This window comes from Xiphophorus hellerii, chromosome 12 (genome assembly GCF_003331165.1).
Source record: "Xiphophorus hellerii strain 12219 chromosome 12, Xiphophorus_hellerii-4.1, whole genome shotgun sequence".
In the NCBI taxonomy this organism is placed as follows: domain Eukaryota; kingdom Metazoa; phylum Chordata; class Actinopteri; order Cyprinodontiformes; family Poeciliidae; genus Xiphophorus; species Xiphophorus hellerii.
Genome location: NC_045683.1, coordinates 10,681,067 through 10,701,992, shown reverse-complemented (window position 1 = coordinate 10,701,992; position 20,926 = coordinate 10,681,067). Strand labels below are relative to the sequence as shown.

At 37.4% G+C, this 20,926-nt stretch overlaps 1 protein-coding gene across 2 annotated transcripts; it reads left to right on the top strand.

The window, feature by feature from the left end:
- The first annotated feature begins 419 nt into the window (after positions 1 to 419).
- lifra (LIF receptor subunit alpha a) lies at positions 420 to 20,926 on the top strand. Of its 2 annotated transcripts, XM_032579605.1 has the most exons (19): positions 420 to 568; positions 10,099 to 10,247; positions 10,795 to 10,996; positions 11,110 to 11,246; positions 11,686 to 11,839; positions 12,003 to 12,272; positions 13,736 to 13,862; positions 16,105 to 16,220; positions 16,374 to 16,510; positions 17,417 to 17,573; positions 17,797 to 17,861; positions 18,042 to 18,267; positions 18,432 to 18,623; positions 18,790 to 18,891; positions 18,987 to 19,136; positions 19,340 to 19,474; positions 19,677 to 19,770; positions 19,921 to 19,987; positions 20,096 to 20,926. In XM_032579605.1, the coding sequence occupies exons 3-19, from the start codon at positions 10,891 to 10,893 to the stop codon at positions 20,774 to 20,776; spliced, it is 2,916 nt and encodes a 971-aa protein (XP_032435496.1). In that variant the 5' UTR covers positions 420 to 568; positions 10,099 to 10,247; positions 10,795 to 10,890; the 3' UTR covers positions 20,777 to 20,926. The 2 variants fall into 2 exon arrangements, with proteins under 2 accessions (XP_032435496.1, XP_032435495.1); XM_032579604.1 differs by lacking the exon at positions 10,099 to 10,247.

Below are 20,926 nucleotides of genomic sequence, written 5' to 3'. Positions count from 1 at the left end.
ATGTATTTTTCAAATAACAACTTTGTATTTGGACAAAATTACAATTGATCACATAAAAATAAAAAAATAAATAAAAAATTATTTTTACAAAAAAAATGTTCCTACCTTTTTTTATGCCTTAGGAAAAAAATTTTTAAAAATGGAAAAAAAAATCTGACACAAAGGATCATAATTCATGCATGAAAGGGTTAATGATGTGAAGATCTTTGTTCCTGAAATCTGGCATACAAATGAAATTGATTGATAACTGAAGTTAAAATCCCTTCTAGTCCACCCTGTGAAAGCCGCCGTTCTTTCATCCTGACGTAGTCCTCTTCTCCCTAGGAGTGCTCGGTGTGGAGGGGGAGGGCAGAAAAACCTCAAAGCTGATTGGCTGGTGAGGACGTCAATCATTCCGATGCTCCGCTGTTTTCCAGAAATACCAGCAGCCCGCTGTCTGGACAGGCATTGGGAATAGTCAAACAGAACAGGCGAATCTCGAGGTTAGAAACACAGCGTCTATAAGAAGCTCGAAGTACTAAATATATCCACTAAAGGGCTCTGTTACGAATTCCCTCCCATCTCAAAGGTAATTGTGATGTTATTGATTTTTATTTTCTACCAAATTTAACGTAACAGGTTAGCTAAACCGTACGGACGTTGTGGTCAGTGGCGTGGCCCCGATGCTCTGGCTAGCAGCGGCAGTGCTTTTTCCCAAACATATCACTGGCCTTCGTTTGCGTGGAGGACTACCTTTGAAATCACTTTAAATTCAGTTCAAATCGGTTCTTTACCCAGTCTGAGAATGTTAAAAATTGACATTTACAATGGTGGATAGTTTATATTCAGTAATGTAGACTCGGTGTTTGTTGTTTTCTTGTTCGCTCATTATGTCACGCTCTCCTGCTGCTAATGCTAGTGAAAGCGTCCTGGAATGATGTACTTCACACGTATCTGCCGTAAAGAACCATTTATTTGTAAAAAGTATAATTTGAATATTTGAAATAATTCACATAACATTAACTGGACACAGAGTAGGGTGTGCAATATTTTAAAGCTTTTTATTTATTTTTGTTGGGACCCCTCGGTGGGACAACTAAGGCGACTGACGGACTGGAATGGGACAGAACAGCTTTAATATACAATTTTTCTTCATCGTTATAATTTCTTCATAATATTGCGTGGTTGAATAATTTAAAAAAATATTTATATACGTTTTTGATCGAAGTGGGAAATTAAATGTAACTTCATATTATCCAAGTTTCTTTATGTTGTTGTTGATGCTGTTGGCTGTGGACAGGAAGGATCTCCTGTAGCAGTCTGTATTACAGCGGTAGAGAAGCCTTTTACTGAAAACACTGTTGTTTTATAACAATATCTTGAAGAGGATGCTCAGAGTTGACAATAATTTTATTGATTTCATGAAGAACTCTTGTTTGCGCCATGACCTCCGGATGTCTCAAAAGTCGTCTCCAGAACAGAACCAGCCTTTGGTATCAGGTTGTTGACTCTCTTTAAATTCCTGACTCTGGTGCTGTTAACCCAACAGATGATGGCAAAAGATATTACATTTTCCTCAACACACTTGCAGAACAGATGTAGAATCTGCAAAGATCTAAGCTTCCTCACGAAATACAGTCTGCTCTGTCTCTTGTTGTTGCCGACTTTCCTGTTGAGTCTCCAGTTAAGTCTGTTTGTGTGAACACTGAGTTACTTGTATTTCTCCACTTCCTCTGTCATGATAGAAATATTATTTGACCGTTTCCTTTCCTTTTTTTGTTTTCTTTTAAATCTATAAACTTTTTAGTTTTCTTCAAATTCAAGATAAGATTATTTTATTTTCCACTCTGCTTCTTGTCCATCTCTGATAGACTTGCCATCTACATAGTCATCTGAAATATTATCCACACATCACGTTGAGCAGGAACTGTTGGGTCAGAAACTCAAAATTCCCATCAGTAAACAGATCTTGCGTAAACACTACCAAAAGGTGTTGCAACCCGTTTCAAAGTGCACCCTGTTACAAAATGAAGACTATTGGAAGTTATCAATTCTCAGAATCAATGAGGTGTTTAAAAACAAAGGCAGAGGAATAAGGGAGAGGTAACGAATTTAAAAAGAATTTGTATGTATTGAAAGATGCATCAAAATCAAAATATTGTTATAATTTTGACTTAAAACCTTACTAAGTCCATTTATCTCACACATGTAGAGTGATATTGCCTCTGATCTTAATTGTAAGATTTCATCTTAATAATTATTAACCATGAAGGGTTGGAAGACTGCAAAATATGCTGTTCTCATGTCCTCTTAAATCAGAATCAGTCAAAACCTGCATTGACCTGTCAACAGTTTTACAAACAAATTGTGGACTGAAATTGGATACAATATTCTATTTGGGCTTTATCTCTTTTCTGAAAAATGAAGAAAACTTTTTGGCTGTCTAAGATTAACATTCCCCATATTTTAAATTGTTAATTGCATATTGTCTCTAAATATGTAGCCGAGTCAAATTAGTGATCAGATTTTTTTTTTTTTTGAGGCAGAACATGTGGCATCAAGTTGTCTTTTCATAATACCTACTCCTGCAAATAAACTCACAGTATTAGTCACTATAGCGTTGGATAAAAATAAACTCCCTACTTACAGTAATGTTCAACCTAGTCCAGTCTGCCTTATTCTTTCTTTTTTTTGTTGTTGTTTTTCAGTTTTGTTTCAACCAGTCACCATACAAGGTTTGTGCTGCCTAGATTAAAAATAGATTGTCTATTACATTTGTGAGTTTTTTTAAATTTCCTGTTGCTTCCAAAGATTTGCATTCATAAATGAGTACAGGGAATTTGAGAGTAGGAAGGAAGGAAACGCTGTTTGGTTCAGCTCCAGAAGCTACACACAGAAGACTGAATGTCCTTTTTCCACTGAGGTCAGGGCGCCGGCATTTCACATGGGCACTCTCCCTGTTTTTCACTGATTCGCTCAGTGAAAAACAGCTTCCAGGCTTCTCGCTTCTTTACAGGGTCAAGCTTAAGTAGCAGTGACTTTCAGTCTGTGTTATATTCTCTCGCTTATAATACACTAGCGTCACTGTGCGCTTATTTGGTTGTAGTGGTTCTTGTATGACGGTGTAATGATAGAGTTCCTGAGCGAAGGCGGAGAACTGATTTGAAGCCTTTCTGTGTTTGGCTGAAGAAAATGAGAGATTGTGATTGTTGATGAAATGAGTGGTTTTGATAGGGCTGGACAAAAAAAATATCATGATGTTCAGATATATTCTCCATCTGATAGAATATTCACTGAACTCCAATCCAGAACCAAACGGCATTCTAGGAAATGTAGGCAGAGGAAAGGCTTTAGCTGCTCAAACTCTCACTGAGAGCTAAAATAAGCAAGGTGAGTATCATCTACTAACTCACTTACTCCTTGGTTGCCTAACAACAACCTGTTGAGTGACTTCCACAGCAGCCATTATGCCTCATAGATGCTTAAAAATAGAAAACAGTGGCATGGATAGGAAAAGTCATGCCGTGAGTTTGGTAGTATTTCAGATATTTGAAGCAGAAACAAATATTACTGATATGAAATGCCTATATCATAAGTATTAAGCTGTGTTGTCCAGCCCTAGTTTCTAATGGTAAATGAAACCAATCAAGTAGGTTTCTGGTTATATAAATAGACAACTAATATCAATATTTTAGCTGCTGCAACATCCAAACATTAAATTGAATATGAGTGATTACATATTGTAATTTTCATTAATCTCTATGCTTGTTTCAAATGCATTTAACACTTTTATTTTTAGTAAAAAGACATGCTTATTATTGCCAGTATCAAGGTATACTAAAGTCTTCAAATTTGACCTTGCTAAAATTTTACATGATTTTATGGAATAACTAGAATTTTGAAACTGGAAGTCAGCTGGAACACTTTCCCATACTTGCGTGACAGAAAAGGTCAACAGTTAAATATTCCCAGCCATAAAAGACAGGCAGCTGTGGAGTGGAAGCTAAAGGAGGGCCACCCATCATGTTAGTCAGAGTAAACAGTGGCTGAAGTATAGTTTTGTAATTTTATTCTTTTGCAATATTAACTTTTGTCCTTGTTAATTCTCTTGGATTTCTATTTGTGCAACAGACTGATTAATAAGTAATCTAGATATTAATCAGGAGCTTATTACGTCTTGCTTAGCCTTAAATTAAGCACTGATGTGGTAGTTACAGCTTGTCAAACAGTGTTACTCAAAATTTTACTTAAAATGTACATAAAATTTCAAGTGACATTAAAAACATAATGTGATTTAGTTGATGGCTGAGCTCACTGTCTCAGCTGAAGTAATTGCACTCATTGCAAATATTTATCTTTGCATAAACCTGAAACTGTATTTTCATATTTGTGTTCTCCGTCAATTTCTGAAGAGTGTTTGCCCCTCTTTACAGATTCAGTCAGGGATTTAATTCAAGGTTACCAACTTTTGCTGATATTTCATAAATTTCTTCCCATTCTTGGTCCGTCCTGCACGTTGGATTTAAAAAAAGTTTTTCTTATGTAGAAATACAAATGAACTATATTTTACAGATGGGTAATGTCAGGGGTTACAGTGCTGCTTTCTTTCTTTTTATTCCATTTTTAAAGTATTCTGATCTTTCTAAATCGGATTAATCCAGACACTGAGATTTTGTTTGGTTTTTAAATAATATTATCTCTGTGGTTTCAGTATTTTGCGGTCACATATATTATTGCTGCGGGGACAGGGACTGTTAACCAATGGAGAGTTATTGATTTGTGTGGAGCTATCAGTTTCTTGATGAGACTTCCCAGAATCTGCTTTTTTTTTTTTACTCTTTACCGCTTCCCTTTTTTTCATCCCTCTGGAGTTGAAGGCTATATGTAGAATATGTGTTGTGGGTTCTGAAGTATTTCAGGTTGGTACCAAAGTTGAAAATGAAGCAATTTTTGGGACGTAGACATACTAAAACACAAGTGTGAGTTTGTGTGGGGCCCGCGGGGTGTTTTTGTTTTGGTTTTGGCCCAGATTTGCAGAAAGACACTTTGCAAACAGCTCTGTTTATGCTGAGCCTTGCTTGTGAATTTCTTCAGAAAGAAATGTTGTTTTTTAGGGTGGGGTGGAACTTCCAGAAATCTCTAGATATTAAACAAAGTGTGGAATAACTCAGAAGCATAAAGCTGATTTAAAATAAAAAGATTTTCTGATGCCAAGTATGTTGAAATAAAGAAATCACATTAAGATAATCTGGTTAGCTGTTCTGTTCAGCTGCATAAATAACTTCTGCAACGAGATGCTTCAGTGTCTCCTGGCACTGAAGCGTTTTTAGACTATAAACACCTGGTTGGGTTGTTTTTCAGTAGTGAATTCATCCCTGGAAAGTAGCTGCACTTAAAGACGTGACACACATTTAGCTGCTGGAAAAGTATTTATGGGGAAAACATTGTTACAGGAGTTCAGGGTTTGTTGGAATTGGAGCCTATCGTAGACCTCAGGCAGCAACAGACGAGATGCACTACTAGGAGACGAGTTTTCAATGTGCCTCGAAGTCAACACACAGAGAGATGTAGAGAGAATTACAGTTAAGCTTTACAGTGTTAAATTTTATGAGCTGTCTGAAGGAAATGTCATCCTAAAAACTACAAGTGATCATTTCATTAATCCAAAAGTAAAGATGTACTGATCAGGGTTTTCAGATTTTTATTTATTTTTTTCAAATTCTAACATTGTTTTTTTCATTCATTTTCTTTTTAAATTTACTTTCAAATAACACATAAACAAGAAATATGCTTAAAGCTTTTTTTAAAATCTTTTTTTAAAGATGCTGTAGATGAAGGATTTAGCCTACCAGGTTTTGTACTCAGATCTCCAGGCTGAATGTTTTTAATTTAGGTCAATAAAATTGGAAATGTTAGACTGCAGAAGTACTTTTTCTCCATTTTATTTGTGTAGCTTCTGTGCCATATCTTTGCTACCCACAGCAATTATTATTTTTGCATTGAGAAATGAATTCTACTGACTTTGTCCTTTAACAAGAATAAGACTAAATTTGGGGGTTCTGTTCTGTCACCCAGCAATGAACCAATTAAATACCTCACAAGTACTGCAGAAGCCGATGCATTGACGATGCATTTGTCCAGACTTGAGTAAAACAGGCTCTGTCTGCTGGAGGAGTGTTCATGTTGTACTGTTACTGTAACGGGCTTGGTCGTCTTTTACGTTGTGCAGAAATGTTTGAGGCCTGCCACAGCTTGTCTGAGGAGAAAACCAAACTGCCAATAGAAAGAAAACAAAGAACCCTACAAACAAATATGTCCATGGGCCGTTCCCACAGAAGATTGTGTTGTGCTGCTGAGCACAATCTGTTGTTCCTTAGAGCTTCTAACTGATAGAGTTTGCATGCACCATTTTTTTTGGTACTCTTTGTGCAGCTTCTGCTTCTAGATGTTTTTGTTGTCTCTCAACATTTACATGTTTCAATTTTATATCATACTCCTTTCTGAAAGAAATTATATTTCAGACTGGGCTGCAGTTTTTTATCCTAATATTATTAACTTGTTAAATATTCATTGATTGTTTACTCTAACAATTTACAGTTGAGAGAAATTCTGCTTTTCAAATACTTGTTCACCCCTGATTAAATGTAATTTCTAACATTTTGCTTTGTCTCCTGCAAACGCTAAACATTTATAATTTATTATAATTATCATTTTTATCATTATATCAGCTGCTGCACTGGGCAAGCTGAGACAATGTGGCTTTCGCTTTGCAGCGAGGTGCAGGAACAGGGCTGTTGATGTAGAAAACTGAATTCCTGTCCCTCCATCCATGATATGAAATGTATCTTTCAATGCTGGGAAACGCTCTACTTTCAGGACTTTAGAGGACTCTTTGTGCTGAGACTAAGTAGCAAGCAGCATTTAAAACAAAGAAAAGAACATGGTCTGACTTCAGACTCGGATGATTCACGTGGGCTCCACATTTCTGTAATAGAAGACATCCAGTACTTCAGTTTGGATGAACTTTTGTGTTCTCAAATTACTGTGCAGAAGTGTAAAAGACAAAGATGGTTTAAATTTTAAGGGTACGATGCTAGCACTATGTTGGACCTGGTTTTGCCTTCATAACGGCCTCAGTTCTTTGGCACAGATTCATGAAGGTGTTGGAATCATCCTGCAGAGATCTGATGACATCAATCAACTCCAGCAGATTCGCTGGTCACAGATCAGTGATAAGATTCTCATGTTTCAATAAATCCTCAGGGTGCTTTATTGGATTACCATCTGGTGACTGTGGGGACTCTGCAGCACAGCGCACTTACTGTTGAGTTCAAGACACAAGTCTTAGGTGGTTTGAGCTTTGAATTATCCTTCTGGAAGCATCCATCACAAGATGGATCCACTGTGGTCATAAAAAGAAGTACATTGCCAGCAACAATGCTCAAGTGGCTGAGATGTTGTAATTACACTCAGTCTGCCTTAAGGGGCCCAAACTGTGCAAGAAAAGAAAATATCCCTGACACTATGACCTCACACCTGGCAGCCTGAGCCGTTGATACAAGGCAGGATTTTTGTTTTCATGGTGATTCCACCTAATTCTGATCTAACCATCTGAATGCTGCTGCAGATATCCATACTCATGGCTCAGGGAACATTTTTCCAATCATCCCTTGTACAGTTTTTGTGTGCATGTTGCTGTTGTGTGTTCAGAGATGATAATCTGCACAGATTGGTTGGATCAAGAGGATATTTGAGCTAACCATCTTTCAAACCAGTTTGGCAGTTCTTGTCATCAATTTTCTGTAAACTGAAGAGATGGTTGTTTGAGAAAATCCCAACAGATCAGCAGTTTCAAAAATATCCAGACGAATGGTTACTGGCGCCCATCTGGCGCCAGCAACCATAAATTATTGTCATGTGATTGACTAATTGGCTGCTTGTGGTTACAAACTATTTCGTTGATGTACCTAAAAGTATCTGGTGAGTATGTTACTCGTGAATTAATTAGCAAATCTTTCCTTCGTTTTCTGCGCATTCATCTCTGTAGGTTCTGGCCTAGCCTAAGGAAGACGGGGTTAAAGCTTTTCTGTTAGTGCTAGAAGGTGGGTTTCCCTGGGAAATCATCTGGGAGCCGCTGTGAGGAGAAGGATGGCTTTACATGCCTGTTTTCAATTTTATTTCAAGCTCTGAAGTCCTGGTTTACAGCATGCCTCCCTGCAGATTGTGTTACCAGCACAATTTCAGTGCTTTCTCCTATTGCAAGCTCTCAGTTTACAAGAGTGAAATCCCAGAGCATGCGTTCCCTCTAGGCCATGACTGATGCTTCCTCAATGTGATCACAGATGTGCACCAAGGCCTTCGGATGGAAGCTTTTCAGACTGTTTTCTATTTTGACTACATTGTTGAGGTCAGCCATGATGCTCAGTGAGCCAAAATAAAAACCAAACTAAAGGGGAGATGCTCTACAGCTGGGATCATTGGTTGTGTTGTTGTGAATTATGCATTGCCTCCAACTTCTAATGAGTTTTCATGATTGTTCTGTTGTCAAAAGTTGTTTATGATTGCAATCAATCTATGTCACTAAGGACAGCTGATTTATCATTGGCGCAAAGGTTTGCTTATTCTCAAGAGCACGGAGGCAAATTATGCGGAAGAGTTTTGGGGAAAATAATACAACATTTATCTTGAAACGGTTTAGATTTTTTTTTAAAACAACTGAAAGCATTTTAAAGCTGAGGGGGACTGTTCTGTTCTTTGTTTTATTCTAGGTTAGGTTTGTTATTATTATTTACATATGAAAAGCACTTCAAAATATAAACAATTCAATAAAAAATATTTTAAAAATAAGCTAAGATAAATTTATGAAAGTTGAATATAATTTTTTTTAAATTCTTACAATTTTAAAAATTCAAAGCTTATTTAAATGTATTATTTTAATTAAAATTTGATTTACAAAGTTCTCAGCTTCTGTTTTAAAGAACAACTCTGTCAATGGAGAGCATTGGGAAGGGAAGTAAATCCCACAATTAGGTAGTCTCTGGTGAAATGACATTTAAAGCATGGTGGTGGCAGCATCATTCTGTGATGATGCTTATTTTAGTTAATTGAAGAATTGAGCGAAACACAGGGCAGTCCTGGATTGAAATACTGTTTGAGGTTGGGGGAATAAAAGATAATTAAATCTTTAGCAAGTTGGATGTAATCACAAGATGGCTTTAAGATGAAACCTAAAAATAATCCTCTACCAAAATAGTGACATTATAGGGGATGTGTGTTTGTCTGTTGAGTCTTGCTGCATAAGTTTTTACCATGTGGAGCCAAAACCTACATCACAGGTAAAAAGTACATTACAGTGATCTAAACAAGAAGAAATAATATAAAAATAAATATCACCTGTCCATCACAGAACATTAATCTGGCAAATACTATGTAGTTTTATCCTATTGAATTCCTATTTCACTTTGATTAAAAATCAGATAAAGGTTAGGGAGGCATAATCTAGATAAATTCAGTTGGATTCAAAATGGCTACATCTATCAAAGACTCTACTGTTCATTTTTGTAAAAAAAAACTCATCCAAGTCATTCTCAGGCCCCAAAGAATTGCAGAAAAGCTTCAGAACAAAGACCTTTATCAGTGTTTGTGCTAGGAATGAAACACTCATGAAGCAAAAGAGGTGATCATGAGCTCAAATTTTCCTCTAGAGGCGGCGTTCACGGCCGTCAGGACGTTCCTGAAGCTTCTCACATGTAGACTGGATAAAGAGGGAACTTACTGGATGAGGTTGGCTTTGCAGGTGATTTTTCAGTAAACCTCAAGTGCAAAGGTCTCAACATGTACAGTCGGTAAGCAAATAGCTTCCCATCGGTCAAAAGACTACATGGACAAAGAAAGGAAGTCCAATAGCCTTGCATTCATGCATTGCAGCACTCCCTTTAAACAACAAATTTTGTTTTCAACTACTCCTTCCATTGTTTTCTATAAAAAAGAGGAATTTTTGAAACATTTTAAATGGTATTCTTAGGCTTGTGTGTTTCATCATTTTCTCTAACTGTCGGTGTGTTTTCTTTTCTTTTTTTTCTTTTTTTTCCATGTCTGATTTAAACCTTTTCCTGGCAGACCAGTGTGGGGGTTTGGCATGCATCCAGGCGGAGCTTTGCAGGGAATGGAAAGCGGTTGAATAGACTGCAGCCTACTCCCTAAATTAAACCTAAGAGGAAACAAACCTGTGTAACCTGCATACGCAAGAACATTTCTTAGGAACAGAAGTAACGCTTTTTATATATATATTCTTTTTAATCAGGTTATCTGAGTACTACTTTTGCTTGTTAAAACTATTAACTCTGCCTCTTCCACCACTTTACGTTTTAAATGATGACGACTTCAACAGTGCCTGGCAAAAGTATTTATTTATTTTTTACACTATTCTTGTTTTTCCTGTTTGCAAACAGAAAACTAGAGTTTATTTCTTTTTACTGCAATACGCCAATGCAAAGAAATGCAAATCTATGCAGTGAAAAGAAACGGACACACGGTATTAAAATTCTTAGCAAATGAAGATCTGATCAGTCTGGCATGCATTTGTATTCTTCTCCTTTACTCAGATGCCCTGAGTAAAAACAACCTGTTTGCAAATAGAGCCCACATCTCTTGGCTGTAATCAAAAACAACATGGCACTTTTTTCAGATTTAAAAATAAATCTAAAAAAACAAACTTTCTCACCATCTTTTTATAATTATGCACTCTTTGGGTAACATTTTCATTATCTCAGGATTGCATTAACACTGTCTCTCTGCTGTTTTCCTCTCCTACAGATCGCTTCTGTCTCTCCCTTCCCTCTGAGGATGTTTAGCTTGTTGTCACCATAGTGCAAAGGACACCACCTCAACATCAACAGACTGTGAACAACTATGCCGCGCTTACTCAACATCCTCACCTCAAAGCCTAGCTGTGGCCCTGTCTGGGTCGCCTTTGTTCTGCTTGGCATCTTTGCTCTAAACACTCAAGCTAAAATTGGTAAGTGCAAGTCTCTATTTAGAGCTTCTAAGTTCTTGTTAATGTGTCTTTCTTCAGAAAAAAACCCAGGAAATACTTGTTTTAATTATGTTTTGTTTTATTTTCTTTCCTAGTCCTAACTGTACCTCAGCAAGTGAGCCTTTCAGCCAACTTTTTCACTCAACAACTAACTATTTCCTGGTTTGGAGGAGAGGCCACGACCTTTGACCTTATCATTTTGAGAACCGAATTCAACGAAACTGTCTTTTATGTAAGGATATTTCTTTCTTCAAATTCATGAACCAAAACCTATTTTTTAAACTTAAACATAATCGATTATATGTAGACTTCTAGTCAAGAAGTCTAGATGTAAATGAACTTGACAAAACAAAAGCTACATAAAATACACAGAACTTATTTTTATTTCCTTGATGAATTAGAACCTAACTTTGTCATTGTTGAGTATAAAATCTAAGCATTTAATTATATTTGTGTCTAACTGTCTCAACTTGTGTACAAACTACAGGAAAATATCCTGAAATTTTCAGTTTAGAAAAATAAGAAATCTTTATATGGAATTTTTTTTTAGAACGCATGAGCAATATTTAAACATTTGTTTAAATTTCAGCTTGAACTGCAACAATTGCCTGGAATCACACACCATTTCCAGGATGTCGTCTCATTCACTCTGCTTTCTGTGTTTTTTGTAGAACACAGTCCCAACAGTAATGAACCAGGATGGTGGTCGGCACCAATGGACCTGGACTTCTGTTGAACCTCTGGAGTGCACATCATTATCAGTCAAAATCCGCTCAAGAGATGGAATAACAAAAAGTGAATGGAGTGAACCTCAGATCCTGAAAGGTCAGTTGGAAATGTATTTTTCTCAAATATAATTTCTCATTGGAGAACCTTTAGACTGCTTTCTTATCTGGTTGTTTAGTTTTACCATAAATGTGGCAACAACTCAATCCTGTCTTTTGTCCTAATCCGTTATTGTCATTTCTTCATCTCTTCTTCTTTGCAGGAAGGGATCTCCCGAGCAACAGCGATCATCAGGTGTATCCTCAAGACAAAGTCGTGCCTGTAGGGGGCAACACAACTTTCTGTTGTATTGTGGAGGAGGGAAAGGAGTTTAGAGACCTTCTCTACGGCTCGATAAAAATGAACGTGAAACGTTTGAGTCGACGAAGTTATGCCACCACCGCTGTTAACCAGAACTTATCTAGACCAACTGGAACAAATGTTTTGTGTCGTTTAAAGAACAAACTGGCAGGATCAGTCATCTTTGTCGGATGTAAGTTGTGTGGGTGAATGGTTGATTAATCTTATTGCATAAATAGTTCAAAAATGGGATTATTTGGAAGCTTTGAGAATGATGGGAAGTGGATCTTAAATTTATGCTATAGTTTGTTAAACCTGTCCATCTTTGGTGGAAAGTTGTGGGATACGTAGCTGTTCACACTCAATGACACAACTTGTAAAGAGTCCTAAAAATGAATCTTTTTCTGCGAGGGCATAATCTCACACTTAAAAATTAAAAACAGTCTAAACTGTAATTTGATTTACTAAGTGGCGAGAAATCCTATTTTCTTGGACTGAATATATAAATATGACATGAGACACAGGACCATTTCTCTTATCTACTCTAAAAAATGGAAAAAACAGAACGTGCACTATGTACAGTACATGGCATAAACAATAGACAGAGATATGTATTCTACTATCTAATCATGGTAATGCTTGTTGGCGACATAATTGACTGGCATTAAAACATAGAGCAAGTGTGAAGCTGAGAGTGGGTAAAGCTCGTTGAAAAGACAGGATCAAAAACGTCAATTTCCTGGTTTGGTTTTAACCTCCCATGGTTCTGGTGCGACGCTCAGCGCAGCGATGTCACCGTCGGCTGGGTGGAGATGGAGTTGTTCCCGTCAACTTGTCAGTTCCTGAAATCACACGCAAATAAAAAAACTCGTAAAAGCACAGGCCAGGTTAGTTCGACCCCATCTCTTAAGACCGTGGGAAGGTTGAACAGTCAGACCACTAGCAGAAAAATGTAATCTGCAAATGTGTGGGGTGGAGGAAATGCAAGCTTTTACTACCTTAAAACAAAGCATGTGCTTTAATACCAGCAATGCCAATCAATGTAGCCGACTACAAGTTCCAGTCAAAACTGGGAAAAAAAGCAGGATTCGATGCAGACATTAAGAATCTCATTTTAAGGGAGACCTGGGAATAATGGCCAGCAGCATAAAACAAAACATTTACAAACGTATACAAATAGCATCCACAAAAAAGACCTAAAAAATGTACACATACTGTACATGCATGCATTTCACTCAATTAGTATGTGATTTTTTTTTTTTTACTCATTTCAAGTTTTATACCAAAAACATGTAATGAAATGTTTATTGTTACTGCCACCATATGAATTGTATGCCATATCGCACATCCATGATGCTATCCAATAAAAGTAAATCAGTGTTAATCTTCATAAATCTGGAAAGGCCTACGAAAATGTTTTTCTCTAAATGTACATTTTAATGTGAGTGTGTCACTGCAACAAAAACAATTGATTTCATGGATTTCTTTTTATGCACCTTTAATAGATCCCCCAGTATTTATGGAGATTTCATATATCTGTTTGATTTTGTTTTTATAAGAAACCTTTACCGTGGTCCTAATGATGCTTGCATAATAATAATGGTTATGATGGTTGTAATACAGCATCTCCATTTTTAATTCTGTCCCCATTTCCAGATCCACCTCTACCCACCAACTTTGAGTGCATAACTGATGACTTGACCTCAGCTGTGTGTTACTGGGATAGAGGACGAGGCACCAACCTGTATGGCAAGAGGAAAACCAGCTACTCCATAAATAAGAGGTACGTAGTCACCCTAGCAAAGTAAATACTTGCAAAAAGATTTCCACTTGGCCATAAACTACTGCGTAGCACAGCTGTACACACTTAAAGGACGAAACTTTCACCATTTACCAAATGGAAACTTAACCAGTGGCAAAATTCCACATAATTCCTGAACAATGTGGCAAGAATAATTTGGAGAGCATTGCTTCAGCCTTTATAAAGCAGCCCATGCTTAAATTACATAAATACTGTATGTGAATCACACAATCGATCATAATCTACAAAACAATCTGAAGGATGAGATATTAACCCCTTTATAGAGTAATGGTTATAATTGTACTTAAAAGAAGGAATTTTTATTTTCTTAGAATGAGTGTTTGCAAAGGTGGATTAAAAAAAATCAAGATGAAAAATCAACATTTGTCTGAAATGTATAGAAGAAAAATAAAGTCTAACGCCAGCAAGTAAGGATTTAAATGGGTGAACATTTACCAGCTACTGATTTGGAAAAGATTAAACGTCAATTTACAGATTACTTATCAGTTCACAGATAGTGGCCATTAAGAGCTCTGCAGCTGCCTGTCTGTCAGAAACAGGATAGTTATAATTTTTAGGCATAATTCAGGGTTTTAACTTGACGTAATCTGTTGAGAGACATTCTTTAGTTCGAAGATTTTCTTATTCAGATGCATTCTGATCTGCACTTGCATAAAAAAAAGGGCTACTGAGAACACAATAAAAAGTAAAATAAAAAACAGACCGATTGTGAACGTAATAAATAAATGTATTGAGCAATCTATAAATCTAACTAAAAATCACATGCAGAAAAAACAAGGAAATGTGTAATCTGTGTTTTTACTTTAAGGGTTACATTTCTAAAATGGGAAAATCATCCAGTTCTATTGGATATGAGCAGATTTATTATTTTGTCACAATATGTAGTATTCATTTTGAGGGTCTGGTGGACCACTAGAGTGCTCTGCTCACACCCAGACTACAGGATGTAAAGGTTTATAGATGTGCGTGTTTGGACCTTTTTGGCACTGTTGTTCTAAGATGGAGTTGAGTGAACGAGAGGATTCAACTTAGCTCCCGTGTCGTTTCCCTTATTCTTCCACAGGGGCAAGAAAAGTGACAATAATAAACATTACAGAAACCATCTGTCGTCTTTTCTGTAATTTTCTCCATGGAATCAACATCGAAAACAGCTTAAAGCGCAAAACATTTTAGGCCCTAGCATCAGTTTTTTGCAAAAGGCATTAATGCTGACTGATTGATACATCAATATGTCAGTAAGTCGGGGCCTGCTGTGGTGGCGCAGGGGGTTAGCACGCCCCACGTTTGGAGGCCTTGGTCCTCGACGTGGACGTCGCAGGTTCGACTCCCTGTCCCGATGACCTTTGCCGCATGTCTTCCCCCCTCTCCTCACCCTCTTTCCTGTCACAAAAAATACGAGCCGCTAGCGCCGCAAAAACTCTTCAGAGGAAAAACAATAAAAAATGTCAGGAAGTCATTTATGATGATTTCCAGGCAGTGTTTTTTTTTTATTCTATCACTTACCGTCTGAGATAATACAGTAATTCTGAGCTGTTAATAGTTGAATGTTCTCCAAAAAATATTTTTCTCTAGAGAGAAACAACAGAAAAAGAGAGATAAAAACTATAAAGCACTTAGGCTAAGTAGCAACTTATGTCTGACTAATGGTGGGTTGGCTCTCATCCAGACATTTTGCAGAAATCTTTTGAAAGATGGCCAAATCGTCCTTTATTTTTGATCTACCACATCACTGCTTAAGTCTTTACTTATTTTGCTTTCTGAACTGCTTATGGAGAACCTGTAGATAAATACACAGTGCTTTAAAAAAACAAAAACAACACCCAAAAGACAAAAAGATTATTTCATTACATTTTTGGCCCATGGACCAGATCAGTGTTTTAATCTGGAACCTCTGGATCTTAAACCACATTTGGTTTAGATGTGTAAACAAAGCATTCTGTCTGCTATTTTGTTAATGAATATTTGCAAACAAACTAAAATGAGAATCCTGCCCAGGTCTCATAAGTTTAAGTGTTATGAATTTTGAAATGGTGTACAAGTTGGTTTAGATGCCAAAAAAGTAAATCCCAAATAAATTGTTTTGTGAATGTTACAAAAGATTTCTAAAAGTCTGGTGAAATAATGGATTTTTAAAAATCTATAGGAAACTTGTCTGATCTGCTTTTAATCAAATACTGTCATTGTTGCGTCATTATCTCTGTAGGGACTGTCCTGACGGGAAGTGTGTGCTGCCTGAGTGGGATGGTAACTGGACTCTCTTGGCTGTTAATCCCCTTGGCCAGTACAGTCTGACTTACTCAGCTGAACTTCTTCACAGAGGTAGGTGACCCGACCTTACTCTTCACCAGTGCGTCTAGTATACACTTTCGTTGATCTAGTTCCCGCAATAAGACTGGTGAAGACAGAATCTGTATTTTTCATAAAAACTTTTGCTACTCATCAGCTCATGTATTGCTTCACTTTTGCCCACAGTGGTGCCAGTAGCACCAGATAAGCTGAGTGCCACTGACGATGCCTGGAATGCCACTGTGCAGTGGCATTGGCCATACAGTAGCTATTCCACCCTGGCTCTTGTCTGCCAGGTACAACTAGCCAGCCACGATATATTGGTAAGTTATTTCTAAATGTTTTTTTTTTAAATCCAAAACTTGAAAATCTAATTTTTTAGGGTTTAAACCCTGAAATATGTCCAGATTTCCTCTATTAAGTTTTAAATTACATTTAGTTGCATCAATAATTTTGTTCTTTGTTTATTCTAAGAAAGGCAACAGGACAAAACTGAAAGTCCCTTTACTGGGGAAACCTGAACATATTTTAAAACTTTTAAATCAAAATATTATCCTACCAGCTTCATTATTGTGGAAAAATATTCTGCATATATTCAGTCTTTATCAGGGACCACAATTATTGTAATGAAAAACGTGGGAGGGAAACCCCATGTAGTGCACTAGAAATTCTCAAACAGATCTTTATTAATTTTAAATCTTATAGCACAAACAGCTTGATGCCATCTGTATGAGACCATATTTGGTGACTTTGTGATGTTTTTATGATGAAAGCACTTTGGAATGCCTTTTTGCTGAAATGTGCTGTACAAATATACTTGACTTGACTTATTCATTCCTTCCTCTCTAAATCATAAATGGTCTGATGCCAGTCATCTAGGCATGGAGTCTGCGTCCACTAAATGCAAAATCTGAATAAATACTCATCACTCATAAAGTGGATTTGCATGCCTAACATTACTTTTATCTCTGAATCGTTCAAAACAATTGGAAGTGTTTAATGTTTTCCTGCCAAAGCATCAGTACGATTTGAACTATTGATTTTCCCTGAAATGCTCATTGCAAAAATATTTATGGTTAATGTTATCTTGGTGCACTTGAGTGGCAGTGGGCAAGATGGTAGGGTTCTGAGCTAGCTTAAGTTCATAAATAGGAAACCTCATTAAAATTATTTTTCTTGAGTAATAAAATGTAGTTTTGATCATCTTATTTTTTTTGTATTTCCTGTAGCTTAGAAATTTCTCAGGTGTGGGTCTCCATTCTGTTTTCCTGCCTCACCTCCACCCTAACACCAAATACAGAGTTCGAGTCCGCTGTGGATCCCTGAATCACTTTTTAAAGTGGGGCAACTGGAGCAAAGAATTTCACTTCACAACCAAATCATATGGTAAGAGTTTTAATTTTCATTGGTGTTTTCGAATGAATGTTATCGTAAGGGAAGGCACCCGATTTGATTGTAGTTTATGTATTTATTTAAGGGTCTTTATAAAGACATAAAGACCAGTATTGTTATTATTACAGGGTTCTGTTCCATTCATTTGTTTTTGGCAGAAATTTCAGTTTCAGGTATAGTGTAATTATTTACCTTTTTTTTTTCCTTCTGTTTTTAGTTCCTGAAGCCCCCGATGTGTGGATGTTTGTGAACAGAGACAACTCTGTGCAGGTTATGTGGAAGGTGATGTCCTTTCCTTCAAAATCTTTCTTTTTTCTTGTTAGAATATGCAGCATTTACATCTAGGTAACAAGCATTACACCCAACTCTCTACAATAGTCTTCTTTCACATAAAGAAGTTTCTTATTTTCAGACTTCAACATGAAAATAATCTTTCTTCATTTTGTTCTCGTTTTTTTTTAGCCTCTGACGCGATGGCAGAGTCACGGTGTGCTCACAGGATACGAAGTTACTCTCTGGAACCTTGAAGAAAATGAAAACCAAACCAATAATTTATCTCCAAAAGATAACTCTTTGAACCTCACGGATTGGGCTTCAATCACTGGTGATAAGAAAGCCATTGCGTCAGTGAAGGCAAACAATGTAAAGGGGATGTCTCAACCTTCCAGCATAATGTTAGGTTTAATAGGTATGTGTGGAGAGAGGGTGAATTTGTGGGATGTTTCACCAAACATGCCTGTGCGTTTTAATAAGCTTGTGTTTTGTGGACCGTGAAAACAAAGGGTCAATACCACATGCAGGAAAAGAAGAGATGTCTACTGCTTTACTAAAAGCTATACTTCTCATTTTCAGATGACAAGTCCGCTCCTTTGGCTCAGACCATTTATACCAGCAGTGGTTTCCCTTTGAGCTGGCAGCACAGTGACAACAGTACAGGCGGTTATTTGGTTGAGTGGTGTGAAGCTGTGTGCACGTCAGACTGCGCTGTGGACTGGATCAGACTGGACACTGGAATCACTCATGTCTCCATTAAAGATTCTATCGGTATTCAGACTTATGAATGACTCTTCTAAGTCAAATTTAAATGCCGTTAAGATAAATTTTTTTTGTTTGCTGTAAATTTAGGGTAAAATATTTCAGATTTTATTGTATAATATGCTGCACAATGTATAATATTGACTGTATATATATATCTTTTTTTGGTCATCAGTTAAATTCCAGCCAGGTGTGAGATACAACTTTTCCCTCTATGAGTGCCCATCAGTTTCCCCTGTACTAATACGGCGCTGGCAAGGATATATTCAGGAGCTGCGTAAGGATTGTGCAATATCCAGAAAATAAAATCTACTTTGGTGATTTTATGTACTGTTCTGTTTCATTTACATCTGTCTGCTGTGACCTCTGCAGCCCCGTCTATTTCTGTCAATCTGGAGATCAATCAGCAGGACTGTGACGTTGTTCTTAGCTGGGAGGAGATTCCACTGGCTGGCAGAAGAGGATTCCTCCTAGGCTACAAAGTTTACAAAGTCAATAACTTCTCCAATTTCACACTACTTGGTAAATTCACCAGTTTACTGCCACAGTAAAGTGTTTCATAAGGGGGAAAAATGTATAAAACATTTCTTTTCTCTCTTTCTCTTGTTATTTTTGCCATTTTATTCAACAAATCAGATGGTGCGTGAAGATGGTAATTTCACTCAATAACATATTGGTTGCTTCCTTTTCTTTTCTGCATCTTTTCCAACCTGACATTTTTGTAGACGATCTGAGCCCTGAAATGAGGACGTACACTGTGAAGGATCTCTCTACCAGCACCTACAAATTCACTGTGAAGGCTTACACATCTGCAGGCGAGGATACAGGCGGCACTGCTGCCATCACGCTGAAGCAATGTGGTGTGTGAATTACGAATAAAATTCAGCTAATTTATTTTATGTTCAGATAAGATAAACATATGTATAAATATAAATGTGTTTTTCTTTTTACTGAAAATATGCTTTGATGTAGTCCAATTATAATGTGTGCCCTCATCAGAAAATCTTTATTCTTTGTGACCAATTTCGTGTTTGGTTTTTTGTTTTGTTTTTTTCCTAACAGCGGATGGACTGATTCTGGAGATTTTGACTTCTTTGGGAATTGTGACTCTACTACTGACCACTGTTAGTTGCTTTTGCTACAAGAAAAGAAGATGGTAAGAATGTTTTGATAGTTCTTTGTGTTCTTGAAAAGAATGTATTGACTGTGAAAATCTACATTTCTTAGTATCTTAATATGTTCTACACTGTTAAATCTATGACCATAAATATCACACAGTGTAACAAGTGATGTTTATTTGTTTCAGGGTAAAAAAGGCTTTCTACCCGGACATCCCTGAGCCCAAGCTGCCTGGTGATTGGTCGAGAACACAGGTACAGTACCACCTTAAAGGAGTCCAACTCTTCTGTACTCACATCTACAAATGACCAATCACCATCCATGTGAAAGTGACCCTGTAGTCTCTAATTTGTGCCTTTCAGGGACCTTTGGACGTGAAGCCGTTTCCCCACAGTATGGTCCACATCATAGAAAAACCCGAGTGGGATTTTAGTAAGGACACTCTCGTCATCATTCCTGAGGAAGAGGATTATGAGGGAGAGGGAATTGGAGATGAGCCGGTAGACACAGATGAACCTCAGTTGTTGCGTTACTACAACCAGGTGGTGGATGAGCGCCCCATTAGGCCGCGGTTTCCAGACTCCTCAGTTTCATCCTCGTCTTCTGTAGATTCAGCCAACACTGATGTGACGTACACAGGTATTCAGACATCCCACTCTTCTTTGGTCTTCCCTTCAGACTCTCAGGGATTCTCTGAGGGCTTCCAACCACACAGTGGCCTCTCTTTAAGCAGCAGGAATAAAGGAGAGGGTTACCACCCACAGATGCACTCTGTAACCCTGGGTGGAAACCTAGCTTCTCCTGAGCCCATTGTGGATCCTCACGCTGTTGGTTCTGAAGGCTACAAGCCCCAGAACTCCTGGCTTTTAGACTCTCCCACTGAGGGAGATGAAAATAGCCCGGCCCCCTCGCTGGGTTCACCCACGTCTGTAGCTTCTACTCAGTTCCTCCTTCCTGATAGAGAAAGACATGAAGAAAAGAGACAACAACCATCATCAGCAGCAAACTGGTTCACCAACCTGCTGTCATCTGCAAAACCGTGACATCATCTCATTTTGGCTGTTAGGTGAACCCTTTTCGTTTCTGTCACCATTGTCTCATATCTACATGCAAGGAAGAATCCTCTCACTGTAGCACTGCATTGTCAAAACTTGCATCTTGACTGAGTTAATGCCGTTCAAGGTGTCTTTACA